Source organism: Trichosurus vulpecula, chromosome 6, assembly GCF_011100635.1.
Source record: "Trichosurus vulpecula isolate mTriVul1 chromosome 6, mTriVul1.pri, whole genome shotgun sequence".
NCBI classification, from domain to species: Eukaryota; Metazoa; Chordata; class Mammalia; order Diprotodontia; family Phalangeridae; genus Trichosurus; species Trichosurus vulpecula.
In genome coordinates this window covers 235,534,163-235,550,371 of record NC_050578.1, presented here as the reverse complement: position 1 = coordinate 235,550,371, position 16,209 = coordinate 235,534,163, and the positions used below count along the sequence as shown (strand labels likewise).

Genomic DNA, 16,209 nt, shown 5'->3' with positions numbered 1-16,209 from the left:
TAAAACAATAATGTACTTTATCAGTCTTTCATCTAACACCTACCAGCTGTGTGGCCAAGTCACAACCCCTCTGTGCCTCAGTACCCTCATCTACAAAACAAGGGCTTTTGACTCCATTGTCTTTAAAGATCCTTTCCATCCTTCGGACTCTAAATCTGCTACACTATAATGCCGCTGGGTCCTTGTATTATCGAAGGTGGGCAAGTTGGAAGGTGGAGTCAGGAATACCTGGGCTCTGATGCCTACCCTCAGACACTTCCATGCTGTGACTTCGTCTCTCTGGGCCTCTGTTTCTTTATCTGTGAAATGTGTGTGTTTGGGGAGGGGTAATTAAATACCTCTCCAATCCCCTCTTGCTCTATATTTATAACCGTCCTGGTTACCATTAGCCCCTGGTTTCCAAAGCCTTCCTGCACACCAGGTAACGCTTGGGCCTCTTCAGCCCAGGCCTCCAGGGAGGGGCCGGGCGGACGTGGAGGGCGTGGCGGGAGCACGCGGGCCTGGGCGGGGCCACACACGCCCCAGTTTTCTAAGCCGAGGGCGGCTGGGGCGGGCACTACACGGAGTGGACATGGGGCTGTGCCTGCCCTGCCTGGGAGATGGGCCCCAGGATCAGCCAGACGTAGTAAGTGAGGCCTCGCCGTCCTCCCCCTCTGGACCCCCGACCCCAGTCCGTCCCGACCCGGCTCCCCCGACGTCCCCCTGGCCTGGGAGCGACAGGTGTCCCTCGCAGCCGCTTGGCTGCGTTCCTAGCGCTGGCTTGCTGGCCTCCGCGTCCCCGGCGTCTCGGGGCCCGGACTGGCCTTCCCTTCCTCCCCGAGGTTCCTTCGGGGGCTGGGAGCTTTGGACCTGGGCAGATTGCGGACCCCAACTGCCCCGGGGGCGGGTCTGAGAGCCGGGGTGGCTGGAGTCTTCACGTGCCGGGCGGGGCCGGGGGGAGGGGGAGGCACGTGCGTGGCCTGGACAATGGGGCTTGTGTGTGCTGGAGGCGTCCTCCCCACCCCGCCTGCCCCTGGCGCGCGAGGCCGTGGAGGGGAGTGGGGGAGGCCGCGAGCCCTTCCAAGTGGGGTGGGTAGAGAAAGGGGACAGCACCTGGGACCTCGTAGGTTAGAGAACTTCCAGGTGAGAGCGTGGCCCATACTGTGCGCACCTGCACCTGCTCTGCAATTAAAGGAACTCGAGGGTTATTCGGGCGCGGCTGGGTGGTACCTGGGATAGAATGCCGAGTTCAAATCCGGCCCGTTTATCTCAATTTCCCCATATGTAAACTGGAAACAGTAATAAAACCTGCCTCCTAAAATGTGGCTCAAATGAGACAATAATTGCAGAGCGCTTAACATGGTGCCAGACACATAGTGCCACCTAGTTGTTAGCTATTATTTGTTATTACTCTTGTTATCTGGGGCAGTGATGCGTTTCGTGACTTGCCCAGGGTCACTTAAGCTGGTATGGAGAGATAGGGACTGAATAGTTATCTTCCTGGTTCTCTGTTCATGGCTCCACGTTGCCACTCTTCATGGGCTCTTATGCTTGCTGCCGTTATGGGATAGCGACTGACCCATTAATTTCATTAGTATTGGGACCTCCCTGGTGCGGATATTCCATTTCAAGATTAGAGACTTGAGCGTGGTCTGAAACTCTGAAGAAGTTCATGGTTTAACCCGGGGGTACATAGCCAACATATATGGAGAGAAGGGGTTGAACCTATCCACGTCTACCCAACTTGAGGACCGCTGTCTCTCCACCGCACCATGTAGCTGAGATTTTCCTTCTTAAGAGACCAGTTCTCTATTCCTTGTCCCATGCTGCCTCTCTTAAAGATGAGGAATTAGGGAAAAAGACAGGGAGAGAGACTGGACCTTTCTTTCCACAATTTTACGTAACTCTCAAGACAGAATACTCTTAAAAATGCAACAGTCTGCAACTTTTCTGCAGTTTCTGGCTTGGAAAGTTGCTTCCAGCATGGAGAGGTGACTTGCCCCGGGTCACCTAGTCAGTAGGTGGGCACTTAAGCACTGTTTGGAGGAACTCCTCATTACGGCCTCTGGCAGAGGGAGAGCGTTGCACAAGGAGCCTAGGGTTTAGCGGAGACTGGGTACTAACACTGCTTCTAAGGCAGTTTACTGTGGTGTGATCTGGATAAAGCCTCCCTCTGGGACTAAGCTGCAACTTCCCCATCTGCAAAATGAATAGTACCTGCAGTACTTGCCTTACGTGGTTGTGAGGATCGAATGAAACGATATGGTCAAAAGTTTTGCAAATTTGCCCATGCGACTTGACAAAAATCATTTAAGCCCAATGGGTGGTCTTCCCTTCATTTCAGCTATGATATAAGGGAGCTGAGACATGCTTTGCTAAGGTCCTTCCAGGGCCGAGTCTGTGGGTAGAAGTTGAAACCACAACTACAATTTAAATTTCCTGGAAGTAAAGGGGGTGGGGTGGGGAGTGGCAGGCCACTTTCCTGGTTGTTCAAGCTCTTGCCAGGTGTAATGAATTGGCCCTGTAGGGAGTAGCTTCCCTTGGGGGAGGGACTGTTGGTTATATTTTAGAAGGTTATTTGTGGTTTTGTATTTTTTTTAAATAAATGTCTCAAGCTAGAAAGGACCTTAGAGACTTAAATCCAACACATTCATTTTATTCATTCATGTGTACTTCAGGAAACAGACCCAAGAAGGTTAATTGACATAAGCAAGGTTCCCCAATTACTAAGTGTCAGAAACAGGCTTTGAACCCAGATCTTCTGATTCCAGAATCAGTGCTTCTCTCCATTGTATGTTGTAGGACCAGAGAGTGGTCAAGGTCCCTTCCAACTCTAAAATTCTGCAATTCTGTGAACCTGTGATCTCTCATGGTGAGAATAACAGCCAGAGATTTTACTTGCCTCCCACTCCCATATTTTCCCCTTACTTTTTCTTTTCTTTCTTTCTTTTTTTTTTGTTATTTAGCTAGTTTAGCAACCCATTTAACAGGAAAGATTAATTTGTGTTGTTTGTGGGGATTTCAATGTTATCCTTTTTTTTTTCTTTGTTTATTTTTGGCCTGTTAATTTTATCAGGCTCTAGGACCAGGAGTTTAAATTTATGTCATAGATTCCATACTGGAATGAACCTGAGAAATCAGCTAGTTTAAGCCCTTCGTTTTTATGAATGGAAAACTGAAGCCTGGAGAGCTAGGGTCTTGGCCAGAGTCACAGAAGTTGCAAGTGGCAAAACGGGTGGGATTCCAACTCTGAATCTGGCATGCTCTCCTCTGTACCTGGCAGCTTTTCTCCAAGTGTTTTCTTAGTCATTGGCACAGAGCCCCATGAATCGTAGTTTGGGTAGAGAGGAGTTTTCTTCACATTCAGTGTTATTTTCTGGTTCCATATTTCCCAGATGCCCAGAAGTTTTCAGTTAATTGGAAAACTTCTTGGAGGGCTCCTAATGTTAACTTACTAATTATTCTACTATGATTTCTGGATATCCATTTGTGTTTATTTACTGTAAAATTCCATATTAAAATGTGTTTCTGCTTTGCTTTTATGGTAATGCAGATGTTCATTCATTATATTCTTCTTTGTGGAAGGCTCTTTTTTCAACAGTATGTTTACATTAATATGTTCAAAGAGGGACCTCTAGAAAACTCAAGGGACTGAGTAGTTGCCTGGTCTCTTGAGAAATCCTCGTGCAGCAGCAGAAACTTGGGAGTCTAGGGACCTACGTTGTATCTTAAGCCCTGTCACATAAAGTAACTTTTCTCTTGTATTCAATGTATGCCTTTTCAGATAGAGAAGGTATCATGGGGGCCTTACACTTATGTTTATCCCTTATATACCCTACCATGGCAATACACGATAGAAAAAGAAAAGACATAGGGGATCAGTAAACACTTTTCTGAGAAATAACCATTTATATACCTCAAAATTATTAACACTTCAGGATTACAAAAGTATTTTATGTACTTATTTGAGCCTTTCACAGCAGACCTTCCATACCTTAAAGCAGTGCTGGCTGTCCAACCTTAGGTTATCTTAGGGCTGCATTAAAATAAAATAATTATTCGAGGGCCACACCCAGAATAAAAAATACAGTACACTAATAGAAAGTGGGGGAACCCATGTCATCAGTATAACCAGCAAAGGCACAAAGCAGGAAAGCAAACACAAAACAACAAAGTGACATTACAACAGTATAAAGGTAGGTGCATACTGACTAGTCTGCATCATACAGACAGAACTCATCCTACAGATCAATTGAAAATTCTGTGCAATATGTTCTGTCCATAATACTGCTTAAAAACACCAAAGAAAATTAACATCAGCGAGATTATTTATTAGTGATGGAATTAAAAAGTCTAATATGCATTCCATGAAAATTATTATTTTATTTTTTCACTCATGAAAATTAAAACCCACAGATGGGCCACATAATCGCACTGTGGGCTGCAGTTTGGACAGTACTGCATTAAAGGAATCCCTGCTGTTAAATACCCAAGTAAGGCCTTCATTGAGGAGGCACACTCTCTGCTTCCTTCTTTCTTTAGTCTGACAAAACGTAACAGTTCTTACCAAGGCCAACCCTTCTGCCACAATTTAGTAAGCATTTATTAAACGCCTGATGAGTTACAGGTTCAGTGTTAGGGTCTGGAGATGCAAAGAGAAACTGCTATGACCCCCAAGAAATTTACATTCTGCTTAAACCCTTAATCTATCCTTCAGTTATTCATTCTCTTTCTGTTCCCCTCTCCCTCAACCCCCCCTTCACACACCCACATTTTTATATCTTTCCCTCCTCCTTACAAACATTCCCCAAACCTTCCCACATTCTTAAAATAGCAACAGAAAAAAAAACCTTTTTAAATTGGCCACAACATCCCTTCTGTCATATTTTCTTTCCCAAGCCTTTTATAACTAAACTTTAGGTTGTTGGGTTTTTTTAAGCCTTCTATAACCCCTGTGTTCACTTTCTCTTCACTACTTCATCATTTCTGATCTTCTTAATGTCACTCCAAGATCTCTTCTGCCATTTCCTTCTGCCGACTCACATAGCTGACACTCCAGTTGAAGGGTGGGGTATAAGGGTCACCTCTTGACTGGAACCTCCTGATTGGATTTTGGGCTTTCTCTCCCTTCTATAGCCCATTTTCCACTTGCTGCCGGATGTAGAAGTCTGACAATGTTAGGAGTATCTCAAGACATTTTTGATGACTTCCTGTTACCCTTAGGAAAAGAGATGAATTCCCCAGCTTTTTTTTTTAATATTTCAGAGAGTAAATGGCTATAGCCAACTGTGTGTTATTCACCTTTCACCCACTCAAAATTCCAGACAAACTGGCCTTGCTGTTCACCCTCTACAAACCTTTCATCCCCATGTCTGTGCCTTTGCATGCACTGCCCTACCTGCATGAAGTGCCCTTCCTCTTCCTTTCCAGTCCATCTTCCACACAGGGGACAAAGTGATTTTCAAGCACAAATCTGACCATATCACTCCCTCCCACGCAATTCAGTAAACTACAGTGACTCCCTGTCAAATCTAGGATAAACTGTGTACTTTTTCTGTTAGGCTTTTAAAGTCCTTCTTAACCTAGCTCCAAATTTCCTTTCTGGCCATGTTATCTATTACTCCCCTCCCTGTGCTCTCTGATCCAGCTAAATCGTCCTCCTCACTGTTCTCACACTAGATGTCTAAATATAAAGGACTTGAGTTGGGAGAGATTAAGGCCAGTAGCAGTTGGGAAAGTCAAGGAGAGCTGTCTATAAAAGGTGGTACTTGAGCTAAGACTGGAAGGAAATGACAGGTTCTTTGACCCTGGGATGAGGACAGTTGTGTATTCCAGGCATTGGAGGAGGCGGAGGAGGCCAGCAGGCCAGCAGCTGGTCTTCATGCTAAGGTCCTAGCTCTCTGTCTTTGGTCCAGCCTTTTAACGTCTCTGTCTTGTTTACATATGTGGAAATGAGGCTCTGACATGTTAAGTAACTGGCCCAAAGCCTTACAACCAGGAAGTACCCAAGCAGGCTGCCCAACTTGAGGGTTTGGTTTGCAGGTCCGCATTCATATTGCAACACACTGCTTCCTGAATTAACATGGTAACTTGGGCTCTGTTTTCTCAGGGATTTTCATGGTCATATTAAAAAAGTGTTATCAATTTTTCACAGGAAGATAGAAGATTAAAACTTGCAGAAGCTGCAGAAAGAAGACAAAGAGAGGTGAGATTTGAAAAAAATGTTCTAGTTATTTGGAAATATTTTTAAATTGTATCATTATTATTATTATGTGTGTTAGAATTTTCATATACATAAGATTCCTATTTAAAAAGAACCAAAAGAGATGCAGTTATTTACTTTATAAAAAGATTCATGATGCAATTTCTATAAATTGCATTTGAAATAAGATTAAATTGATAAAAATATTTTCAATGCCTTTTTTTTAAAAAAGCAATACATCTTGTATGGAATGGAAAAATATTTGTTAGTTTACTGGGTACAGATGTGACCTCAAGGAGGTCACAATCTAATTGAGGGGAAGGGAACATAAAGAAGTAAAGTTTCATGCAGGTGGAAGGCTAGAGGTACTTAGTTTCTGACAGGCAAAGGATTGGAAGAGATGGCAAAGCCCCAAGGACCTGGGGGAACAAGGGCAGGGCAGAAGGTCCCCTGCTCAAGAAAGAATGTGGTTTCAAAGGTTGGAAGTTGGGCTTTGGGGCACCTCCAACAGAACATGGAGATGGGGAGGTGGCAACCCGTCTGTGAAGTGGGTATCTAAATGTGTGCTATGAGTGTGGGGCTTAGGCAAGAAGCACCAGTCCTTTTTTTTTTCCTTGGGCCAAGACAAAGAAGATGGTCAATGTCATACTACTCTAACATTTGGTGGATCCATGATGTCACTGCTTTTGGTAGTTTCAAATCACAGTCCCTCACTGCTTTGGCACTTAGTCTCTATGAGTTATGACTGAAAAAAAATCTCCTAGTGATTAGATTTGTTTTGATCAGCTTCCTTGAACTTTAATTAGCTTTGACCTCATTAAACATATGTTCTGTCACTAACTCTAAGGCATAATGAACAAAATATAAATAAAACATTTAAGTATTTATTATAGCAAATATATGTTGAATGAAGAGATGATTGTTGCCAGTTTGTTAAACACTGGTGTAGACAAAACTACAGGTAAAACTAAGCCTGCACTTAGTCTGTTTTTGTCAGGCCCGTGAACTTACAATGGATTTTGCATCTTTACCTATGAAATAACTTTATACAAAAATGTAAAGACTACTGTTAGCTCTGACCTGACAAAAATCAAGCAGCAGGATGATTTGATTTAATTTGCTGTAGTTTTGGGACTAGTGGTCTGAATCCTCATTAACCTATAGTGAGCATTCTTCACTTGGTGAATTATTTCCATAGAAATAGCAAAGCTATTTGCTTTGCCCAGCAAAGCACCTGGCTTTTATTTTGTGTTTTAACAACAACTGAAATCATTTATATTGTACTGATTTCTTTTTCCTAAAGTCTTCATCTCGAGGAATTTTAAATCTGCATTCTGTAGAAGAGAAGAAGAAGAGAAAGGAAAAAATGGAAAAACAAATGTCTGCTGGTGGTTCATCCCAAGGAGGACTTCGAGTAAGTGTAAACCTGAACCTGGAGGCTGGGGACTTAGTCTTTTATTTACTTTATTTTGATATTTTGGTAATTGTGTCTCAATATGTTTGGTTTCCTTTGTGATCCATGTATTTTTGTGCATTTAAAAACATTCTCATGAGAGTTCTGTAGGCTGCACCAGACTTCTAAAGGGTTCCATGACACAACAAAGTTTAAGACCCTGTGACTGAAAGTGTAATATAACTTGCATACTAGTTTTTCATTTATAGGAAAATTATTTTAAATTTAATTTTTTTCCTTTCCTAGATATTCAGCTATCAGGAGGAAAATTGAAAAATAAAGTCTGCCAGACTTGGGATGGTAGATTACAAGATAAGTTTATTTGAACAAGTAAAGGGCCAAGTTCAGTTGATGACGTATCTTTATCTACTAGGAAAACACACATATACCAAGTCAAAGAAGTTTAGATAAGAGCTGGGAAAAAAGAGGCTTGGATAGTTAAGATTTTATATACAAGTAGAAATTTTTTTTCAAGCCAAAGTAATTAAAATCAAGTTTGCTTGTTTGTTTTTTTTTTTTAAATTACTTTCTCTAGCAGAGAGAATTCAGTAGAGCAGACAAATCAAAAGTCTTTTATTTGGGACTGGAGTATAGCCATACTTTTGCAAGATCATCTTCCCAGTTGTTTTTTATATTGTCGAGATAGAGGACCTAAGCTCTTAAGCCATCTGGTAGAGGCAGTTCAAGTGCAGGCTTACCTAATGATAATTGTGTTTTGTTTCTGTGATATACTTTTGTTTAATTTTATATATTACTCTATCTTACTTCAAACTTCTTGAAAGCTGTCTAAACTTTTGTCATTTGCCTCTTATGTAAATATATTACAAATTTAGGAATTTTAAAGAAGAGATTTAAGTATTAATTCACCAGAGCGTAATATGTTATTTCACACAATATTCAATTTTGGTGATTTTCTTTTTTTTTCTTTTAAATACCATTACAGAAGAGTTAATGAAATAAAGCAAATACGAAACACCTATCTCCAATATAGATTCTTAACTTCATTAAGAATTTTATTGATGCAGGATTTTTGTCAAAACTATAACCTTACTTCACCCAGGGTTTATAGTAAAGGATATTCTATGCTAATGTAATAGAATGTGAGCCTGGATGGACCTTTCTTCCCTTCTAGGACTTTCTCCCTGAATTTATTTACAGATGGGAAAACAGGAAGAGAAGAGTCACCTGCTTTGCTCAAGGCCGTACATCATGATATCCATGTAGCTATAATGAAGGAAGGACCTTTTCACTATTCTTGTCAATGTTAAGTGTGCCATACTAAATAGAGGGGGAGGGGGGGGGAAGCAGGTGTAGTGGATAGAGCCCTGGTTTAGGAGGCAGATGAAATGGGTCTGAATTCCAGGTCTCTATGTGTTCCCTGTAGAAAGCCCTTTGTATCTGGCTAAGCCTCCATTTCCTTATCTAAATGGGTAGGTGATGCAATAGATAGTGTAGCACTGGGAGTCAGGAACACGTGGTTCAAATCCTGCCTCACACATTGAGGAGGGCTAAAGAACTCACCTGGGCATGTTACCTAACCTCTCGGAGCATTAGTTTGCTTATCTATAAAATGAGAATGATCTTCCCTGGCTTTCCTTCAGATCTTAGTTCAGATTCCACCTTTTGCCAGAGATCTTTCTTGTCATCTCCCTTACTCCTTGCCACTGCTAATGTCTCCCCCTCAGAGATTGTCTCAGTATTGACCCTCCTGTTAGATTTGGGCTTCTCTGAGGCAGGAACTGTTTTTGCCCTTTTTCGTAATGTAGTGTAGAATAGTCCCCATGTAAGTGGCACTAAATCAATTCTTCTTGATTTGACTCCATCCAAGGATAGTTGGGAGAACCTAATGAGCTATGTGGTGGCTTTGCAAACCACAAAGCAATGCACAAATGTAAATGAGTTCTGTGCATAGAAGATCTCTACATTCCTATAAGGTGCCAATTTGGTTTACAACTGCCATAATCAAGACAGTGGGGAGCAAGAAATATAAAAGCAGATAGATTATAATAATCCATGCCCCACCCAAAACCCTCCCAAGTGGTCAAAAATGCAATCTTGATCCAGACAGAAATGTATCCCTTTACTATCTTAATGGATATTTGTGACTTCATAGGGACTGATTTTCTTTATTCTTAACATGATCCCCCGAGCCTATATTATTTAAATAAAACTATATCTAGTCTCTTCATAATGGGCCAAAGGTCTTGCCTCTCTACCTGTCTATCTGTATCTGTCTCCCAGCTTTTTCAAACGTAGTTTTTATGATTTGTTACTACAATTATAATCTTGCCCTAGGCTAGAGTTTGAAACTGAACTGCATTGATTGTATGCCTTATGTCTCCAGTATCTGTATCACGTGGTCCCGTAGCTTTCATTTCGCACTTTGGTCTGAAGGTTTCTGATTCAAATCCTGAGCAGTATTCCTAGTTCTTTACACAGCTCACCTTGCATTTCTGCATATGTGACAACTCCTGCTTGCCTGTGCCTTACAAAACCAAAACTTTTATTCCTGTAGATTTATATGTAAGTAATCTCTCTCTTTTCATCTTTTTTTAGTGGACAGTTTCATAAAAATGTGTGCCAAATGGAAGATAAGACTACTGCCAATAACCTGTGGAAAACTACAATCAACTGGCACTTCGTAATGTGGCTTTCGCATATAACACATTAACACTCTTCTGTTTTAATGTGATAAATGATAAGTAAACCGTATACTGGAAATTCTTTATTTTTTTTTTTTGAGCATACAGACCTCAGGATGTTTAACAAGATTGCCAGAACTTTTCACTTTAGTCTCTTTATTTTTGCTCAAGTAGTTATCCTGAAGGCAGGGGTTGTATTTGTGACTTTACCAAGATAAAGTAGTATCACATAATAATACATTTCTGCTTTGGGTAGTAATGATTAAAATCTTTAATCAGTTTTCAGTTATATTATCTCCTTTTTATAAAAAATTAAGTGGCCATTTATGGCTTTTCCGACATACATTTTGTTTATCTTGTATTTATACTGACTTAATGTTTAAACCTGTCAATTTAATGACTTAGAAGGAAATAGCCAAAAACTAATTTGGGGGCTCATATGAAATGAGCCTTCCTTATACCTTTTGATTCACTAAATGCTCATTTCTCAGTAAATAAAAGATTTAATTTGGTTATTTTCTGTTTTAGGTTTTCCAAATAAATTACGTAGAAATGGATGGGGGACTTTTGCTAAGCTAAAATTTATTTGCTGAATTTAAAACTTGTTCCTTTTGGTACCATAAGAGGGCAGTGCTGTGCTTGTATAGATAACATCAGATTTATTTCTCTAAAGACTTGTAAATAGATTACTTACTAATATTTGTCAAAGTATGAGCTTTCTTGCCATTTTAAAAAATCTATTAAATAATTATCATAAGGCAAAGTGTAATTTCATTGATGTGGTTTTCATTTGTGAAAACATTCATGTGAGTACTTGGGTGATATGTGCTTATATACATCATCCACATATATGTACATATGTTCGTATATGTACACGTGTGTATGCGTGTGTGCATCTCCCTGGCCAGTATATTTCCCATATGCCACATTATCTTTCATATTGATGACTACCAGGGGACTTAAAAGTTCCATGCTTTGAGGAGTACCAACCAATTATCTCACCTCTCCTCAGTAGTGGTATGTATCATTATATATCATTATATACTATGATATATAAACAAATTCATTATATATGTGTATATACACATGCATAAAAATGACCAGAAGATCCTTTGTACATGAAATTAATAGCATCATTCAAACTTTAGAGATTTTGTTCTTCAGGAACATGCTTAAGTCCTTGTTTTCATAGTTGAAATGGAAATTGCCCAAATCAATCAAATTGATTACATATTTTCTTCATCTAACTTTGCTCTAGGGGCAAAGTTTCTTAACCAGACCCTTTTGACAATCTGGTGAAGCCTATTGACCCCTTCTCAGAATAATGATTTTAAATGTGTAAAATATAACATTGCAAAGAAACCAATTAGGTTGAATTAGAGATGTGGTTTTTTTTTTTCCCCATCCAAGTTTAAAGCTGCCTTGAAATCCCTCTGTGGAGCCCAGGTTAAGAATCCTTACCCTAAAGGTTAGACGCGTAAGCCTAGGTCACTGATGCAAAGGATGTATAGTTGGGTATATGGAATCAGACAGGAATGTACAGGAAATAAGCCTGCATACCTGGACCACCTACTTCTACTGCCCTTTCAGCCACCCCTCCCTCGTTATGTTTATATGCTTCTTTCCCCAAAACATACTCCTCCTGATTTCATCCTTTCTGTCTCTGGCCCAACTTCAGTTTCCTAGGCTCCAAAGCTAAGGCTTGGTGTAGCCTAATTTTTCATGTCAAATCTACACCACATCTTCTCTTACCTCTGGTTTCTCACACATTGGCTCATTGATTTAGATCTAGGGGAGGGGGGAGACCAGACAGATCATTCAGTTCAAACCTCTGAGAGATGCCAACAGATTTGCTTACAGTCAAACAGGTAAGAGAGAGGCAGGATGGAACTCTGGTCTTTTTGACTGAACTCCACACACTAGCCACCACCTGCTGTTGTATTTCAGCATCACTTCCTTTTCTTCCCCCACTGCTGTCATCCAATTGCAAGCCTCTGCTTCTATCCCCCTGGCATGCTGAACTTGGCAAACTGTTCTTTCTTAGGTATTGATCTGATTGTGTCACTGCTCAAAATCAGTGTTAGAATTGGTGCCTTAGCTTGGCTTCTAAGGGCCCCCCATAACTCCTAGTGACTGTATCTCCAACTTTATCTCATAGAGCACCCTTTTACTTACTGTAGGCCATAACCAAACAACCATTCACTACTTTCTATATATACTGAGCACTTTCTATCCCCAACCTCCCTCTGCCTTTGTTCATGCCCTTTCCTATGCCTGAAAATCCTATCTGATTCATCCCCATCCTTTAGCTCTTTACTCATGATTTAAAACTCAATTCTAGTGTCATCTTCATGAAGCTTTCCCAGATTTCCCTAATAATAGGGGTCACAGGGATCCCAAGATTTAGAACTGGAAAGGACTATAGACATCAAATGGCCCATGCTTCTCAGTTTAGAAATGAAGCTAAGGCTTAGAAAAGCATTGCGGGGCTCTTTCCAAAACATCACTTTATTATTGTTTTTGATCCTGATCTATCAGTTTGGTGAATTGCCCATGTAGAAACTCCCTTCACCAATGGAACTGGTCTATAAATTAGTCTTAGCAAGTGGCCTGAGGCATTGAGAAGTCAAGGTACTTGCCCAGGGTCACATAACTAATATATGTCTAAGGTATTCAGAATTTCCTAAGTTCAAGGTTGTAACTTTATCTTCCATACCATCTTGCCTCCCTATTTTTAAAATAGGTAGTTATTTAAATATAATACTTGTGATTAACTTTATTATTTGGAAAACTTCTTAAATAGCTATGTTTCTGAGAGAGTCAAAGCTTCCAATCATAAGAAAATGTGACTAATGAGGAATATTTTTGAGTCATTGGGTTCATGAGAGAGAATTCTGTTTGAAGTGTAGGAAATGCTCTCTTTGTTTCAAAACCAGATAACTTTTATTCATGTCAAAATGATGTTAAAAGCATTCCTTATGCTAAGGTGTTGTTCTTTATCTAAATTTGAATTGACCTTAAAATAATTTGAAAGTTGTTGATGCCACCACTAGATTTCAAAGTATTTAGGACATCATTAATAAAAACCCAAATGCCCAAAGGTTCTGTGATTTAATCAGTTTGGAGAAATCCCAGTGTGGCAATTCCCTTGACCACAGCAGCAGCCTATCCATGAGTTAAGTACTAGAGAGTAGCTTAAAGTTTAAGGGACTTGTTTATCTTCACATAGCTAGTAAGAATCAGAGGCAAGATTTGGCTGCTAGCCCTACAATCACCATACCCACTGTATATTATGCTGCTTCTAATGCCAGACAGTAAAGTCTTGGTTAGTCATAGAGATGCTTTCAAAAACTGAGTATTAACATTCCAGAAACTACATACTACATAACCTTCTGATAATAATAAGGCTTAGAAATGAACAATAAGAACCATTCACCATACATTTTTTAAAAAGGGTAGTTAGGTTTCTCCTGCATTGAAAAGTGAGGACAAAAAGGAGTAATACCTCTATTTACACCCCTCACCCCCAAGCAAAGTACGACTTCAGAAAATTATAGATTAGAAAAAAACCTTAAAGATCATTTAATCCAAACTTTTGGAACTAGAAAAAAACCTTAACGATCATTTAATCCAAACTTCATTTTCCAACTGAGGGAAATGAGCCCCAAAGTTTGCTTACTTAACAACATAGTGAGAGTAATGAGTATAAATAACCAATGATTTGGGGATATCCAAAGTTCCCCCTTTTTCTGTGGTCCTCATTTCTAAGTTCTGTCTCTTGAAAGATATTACTGATAATAAGATTGTATTAACTTTCTTAATCTTATTCAAACCTTACCCAGCTAGGGAAGTCCACTGTTCCCCTGCTCAGTTTTGGGTGGAGATAAATTCTTTGGATAATCCTAGGCTGGGGGTAACTTAGAAGTAAGTTACATAATCACAGTTCATTAGGGTAGGTCCAGCTTCTTATCGTAATATTAATTCTCATTAATTGTTAACCACTCAGAGTTGATTGCCACCCTCTGGAGCACCCCTCTTTCATGAGGATATAAGCCATGAGCCTGCTGCCAAGCCTGTCTTTGGCATTTGAGAGTGCCACTGACCTCTTATTAAGATGCTGGCATTATTAATAAAATGACTGGTTACCCCAAAATTTTGTCTTTCCAACTTTGCAAACGTCACAATAGCAAATTAGCAACTCTTAGGTTAAAATCCAAGCCATCTAGCTGCAAATCTCTTACTTCTTCCCCTGCGCATCACTAGAGCTCTTACTCATTCGAGCACATTGGTCAGTATTCACTTACTTGGGGGTCACTGTTGCTTCCAGCTACCAGACATTTAATAAATATTTTTTAATGAAAGTGATTTTTTTAAGAGAGTTCTAATTCATGTAAACCTTCCAAATGCAGTTAAATGAGTGGTTTCCCCTGATGATTTGGTAATAGAGAGTATAGAGCTGGGAGTCAGGAGGCTGGGGTCTAGTCCTGGCTGTGCTTCTTACTGGCTACATGACTTGGACCAGTCACTGCCTCCTGAGCCTCAGTTTCCTCATCTGTAAAAGGAATCAGGCTAGATGACTTCAGAATCCCAGCTGTGTACCATTTTATGTTCTAATTTCTGGACAAGGCATTTTTGTGGATCCTGTGTAAAGCTTCAGAAATTGCATACCCAGAGCATTGGATCTTGACCCTAACACATTTGACTTGAAAAAATTATGCCATGAGGTGGTAATTTTCTGGCATGAGAAATATGCACATTTGCAAAAATGAGTCAATAAAGCTCCTTTTCTGCTCTCCTCTCATCTCTCACTGCCCAATTTTTTTTAAAGCTAGGCTCAGCTCTAATTTTCTTTGCTTTTTTATCTTTGAGCTCCCTTGAGACTAATTTGTGGTAGGAGAGATGGGAAAGATATGTTTTGTGTTGATTCTTGCTCAAATTAAAAATGGAATGTGACATTTTACTCACTGCCAAGTGAAAATAAGTGAAATTGAAAGATTTGTGATTTCAGATATCAGTAATGAGTGTAAGTCTTCAGAATGTTATGAAACTTTTTTGTTTGTTTCTAGAGTTTAGAAAAGCTCTTATTTATGGCATGGCCATCTAGTCAGATGGAGTATCTTGGTATTCAGTTCCATCTGACTCTTTGTTGGCCCCACTTGGGGTTTTCTTGACAAAGATACTGTAATGGTTTGCCATTTCCTTCTCCAGCTCATTTTATAGATGAAGAACTGAGGCAAATAGGATTAGGTGACTTGTCCAGGCTCACACAGCTATAGTAAGTATCAGAGGCCGGATTTGAACTCAGAAAGATGAGTCTTTCTGACTCTAGGCCTGGCACTCTATCCACTACATCACCTCGCGACCCTCTTAGTTTTTCTAGAAGCTTCTAAATGGCACTGTACATAGAATGCTGGGCCTGAGATCATGTTCAGTTATGGTCACTCCATTTGAGGAAGGACATTGATAAGAGGGAAAGCAACCAGAATGGGGCAGATCCTCAAGCTCGTCTTAAGCAGGTCATTCAAAAGATCTGAGGATATTTATATACCTGGGAAAGGGGAAGGGTGGAGGAGTAGCAAGGAAGATGATCGCTCTTGAAGGTAACAAAGTGGAAGGGGAATTAGACTTTGTCTACTCAGCCTCAGAGAACAAAGCAAAGACCAATGGGAAATTGCAAAATTGCGAATTTGGTAAAGGGGGAAAAACTGTATGCATTCAGAGCCATACACAAATGGATGGGCTGCCCTGAGAAACAGTGGATTCTCCCTTAGTAGAGGTCTTCAGACAAAGGCTGGATGGCTACTTGCCATTTTAATGTAGCAGGGATCTTTTCTGGGGCATGGATACCACTAGATACTTCCCACGGTTCCCACCTACATCTGAAATTCAGCTAAGGAGTTTCATTTTAAATGAAGAATATACACAAATGCATC

The 16,209-nt window shown here is 40.3% G+C and overlaps 1 protein-coding gene across 1 annotated transcript; it reads left to right on the top strand.

The window, feature by feature from the left end:
• Positions 1-518: 518 nt before the first annotated feature.
• LOC118852685 (small VCP interacting protein) lies at positions 519-10,346 on the top strand. The gene is made up of 4 exons (XM_036762351.1): positions 519-625; positions 6,134-6,184; positions 7,485-7,595; positions 10,191-10,346. Exons 1-4 carry the CDS (start codon positions 572-574, stop codon positions 10,203-10,205), a joined length of 231 nt encoding a protein of 76 aa, XP_036618246.1. The 5' UTR covers positions 519-571; the 3' UTR covers positions 10,206-10,346.
• The last annotated feature ends 5,863 nt before the right edge of the window (positions 10,347-16,209 follow it).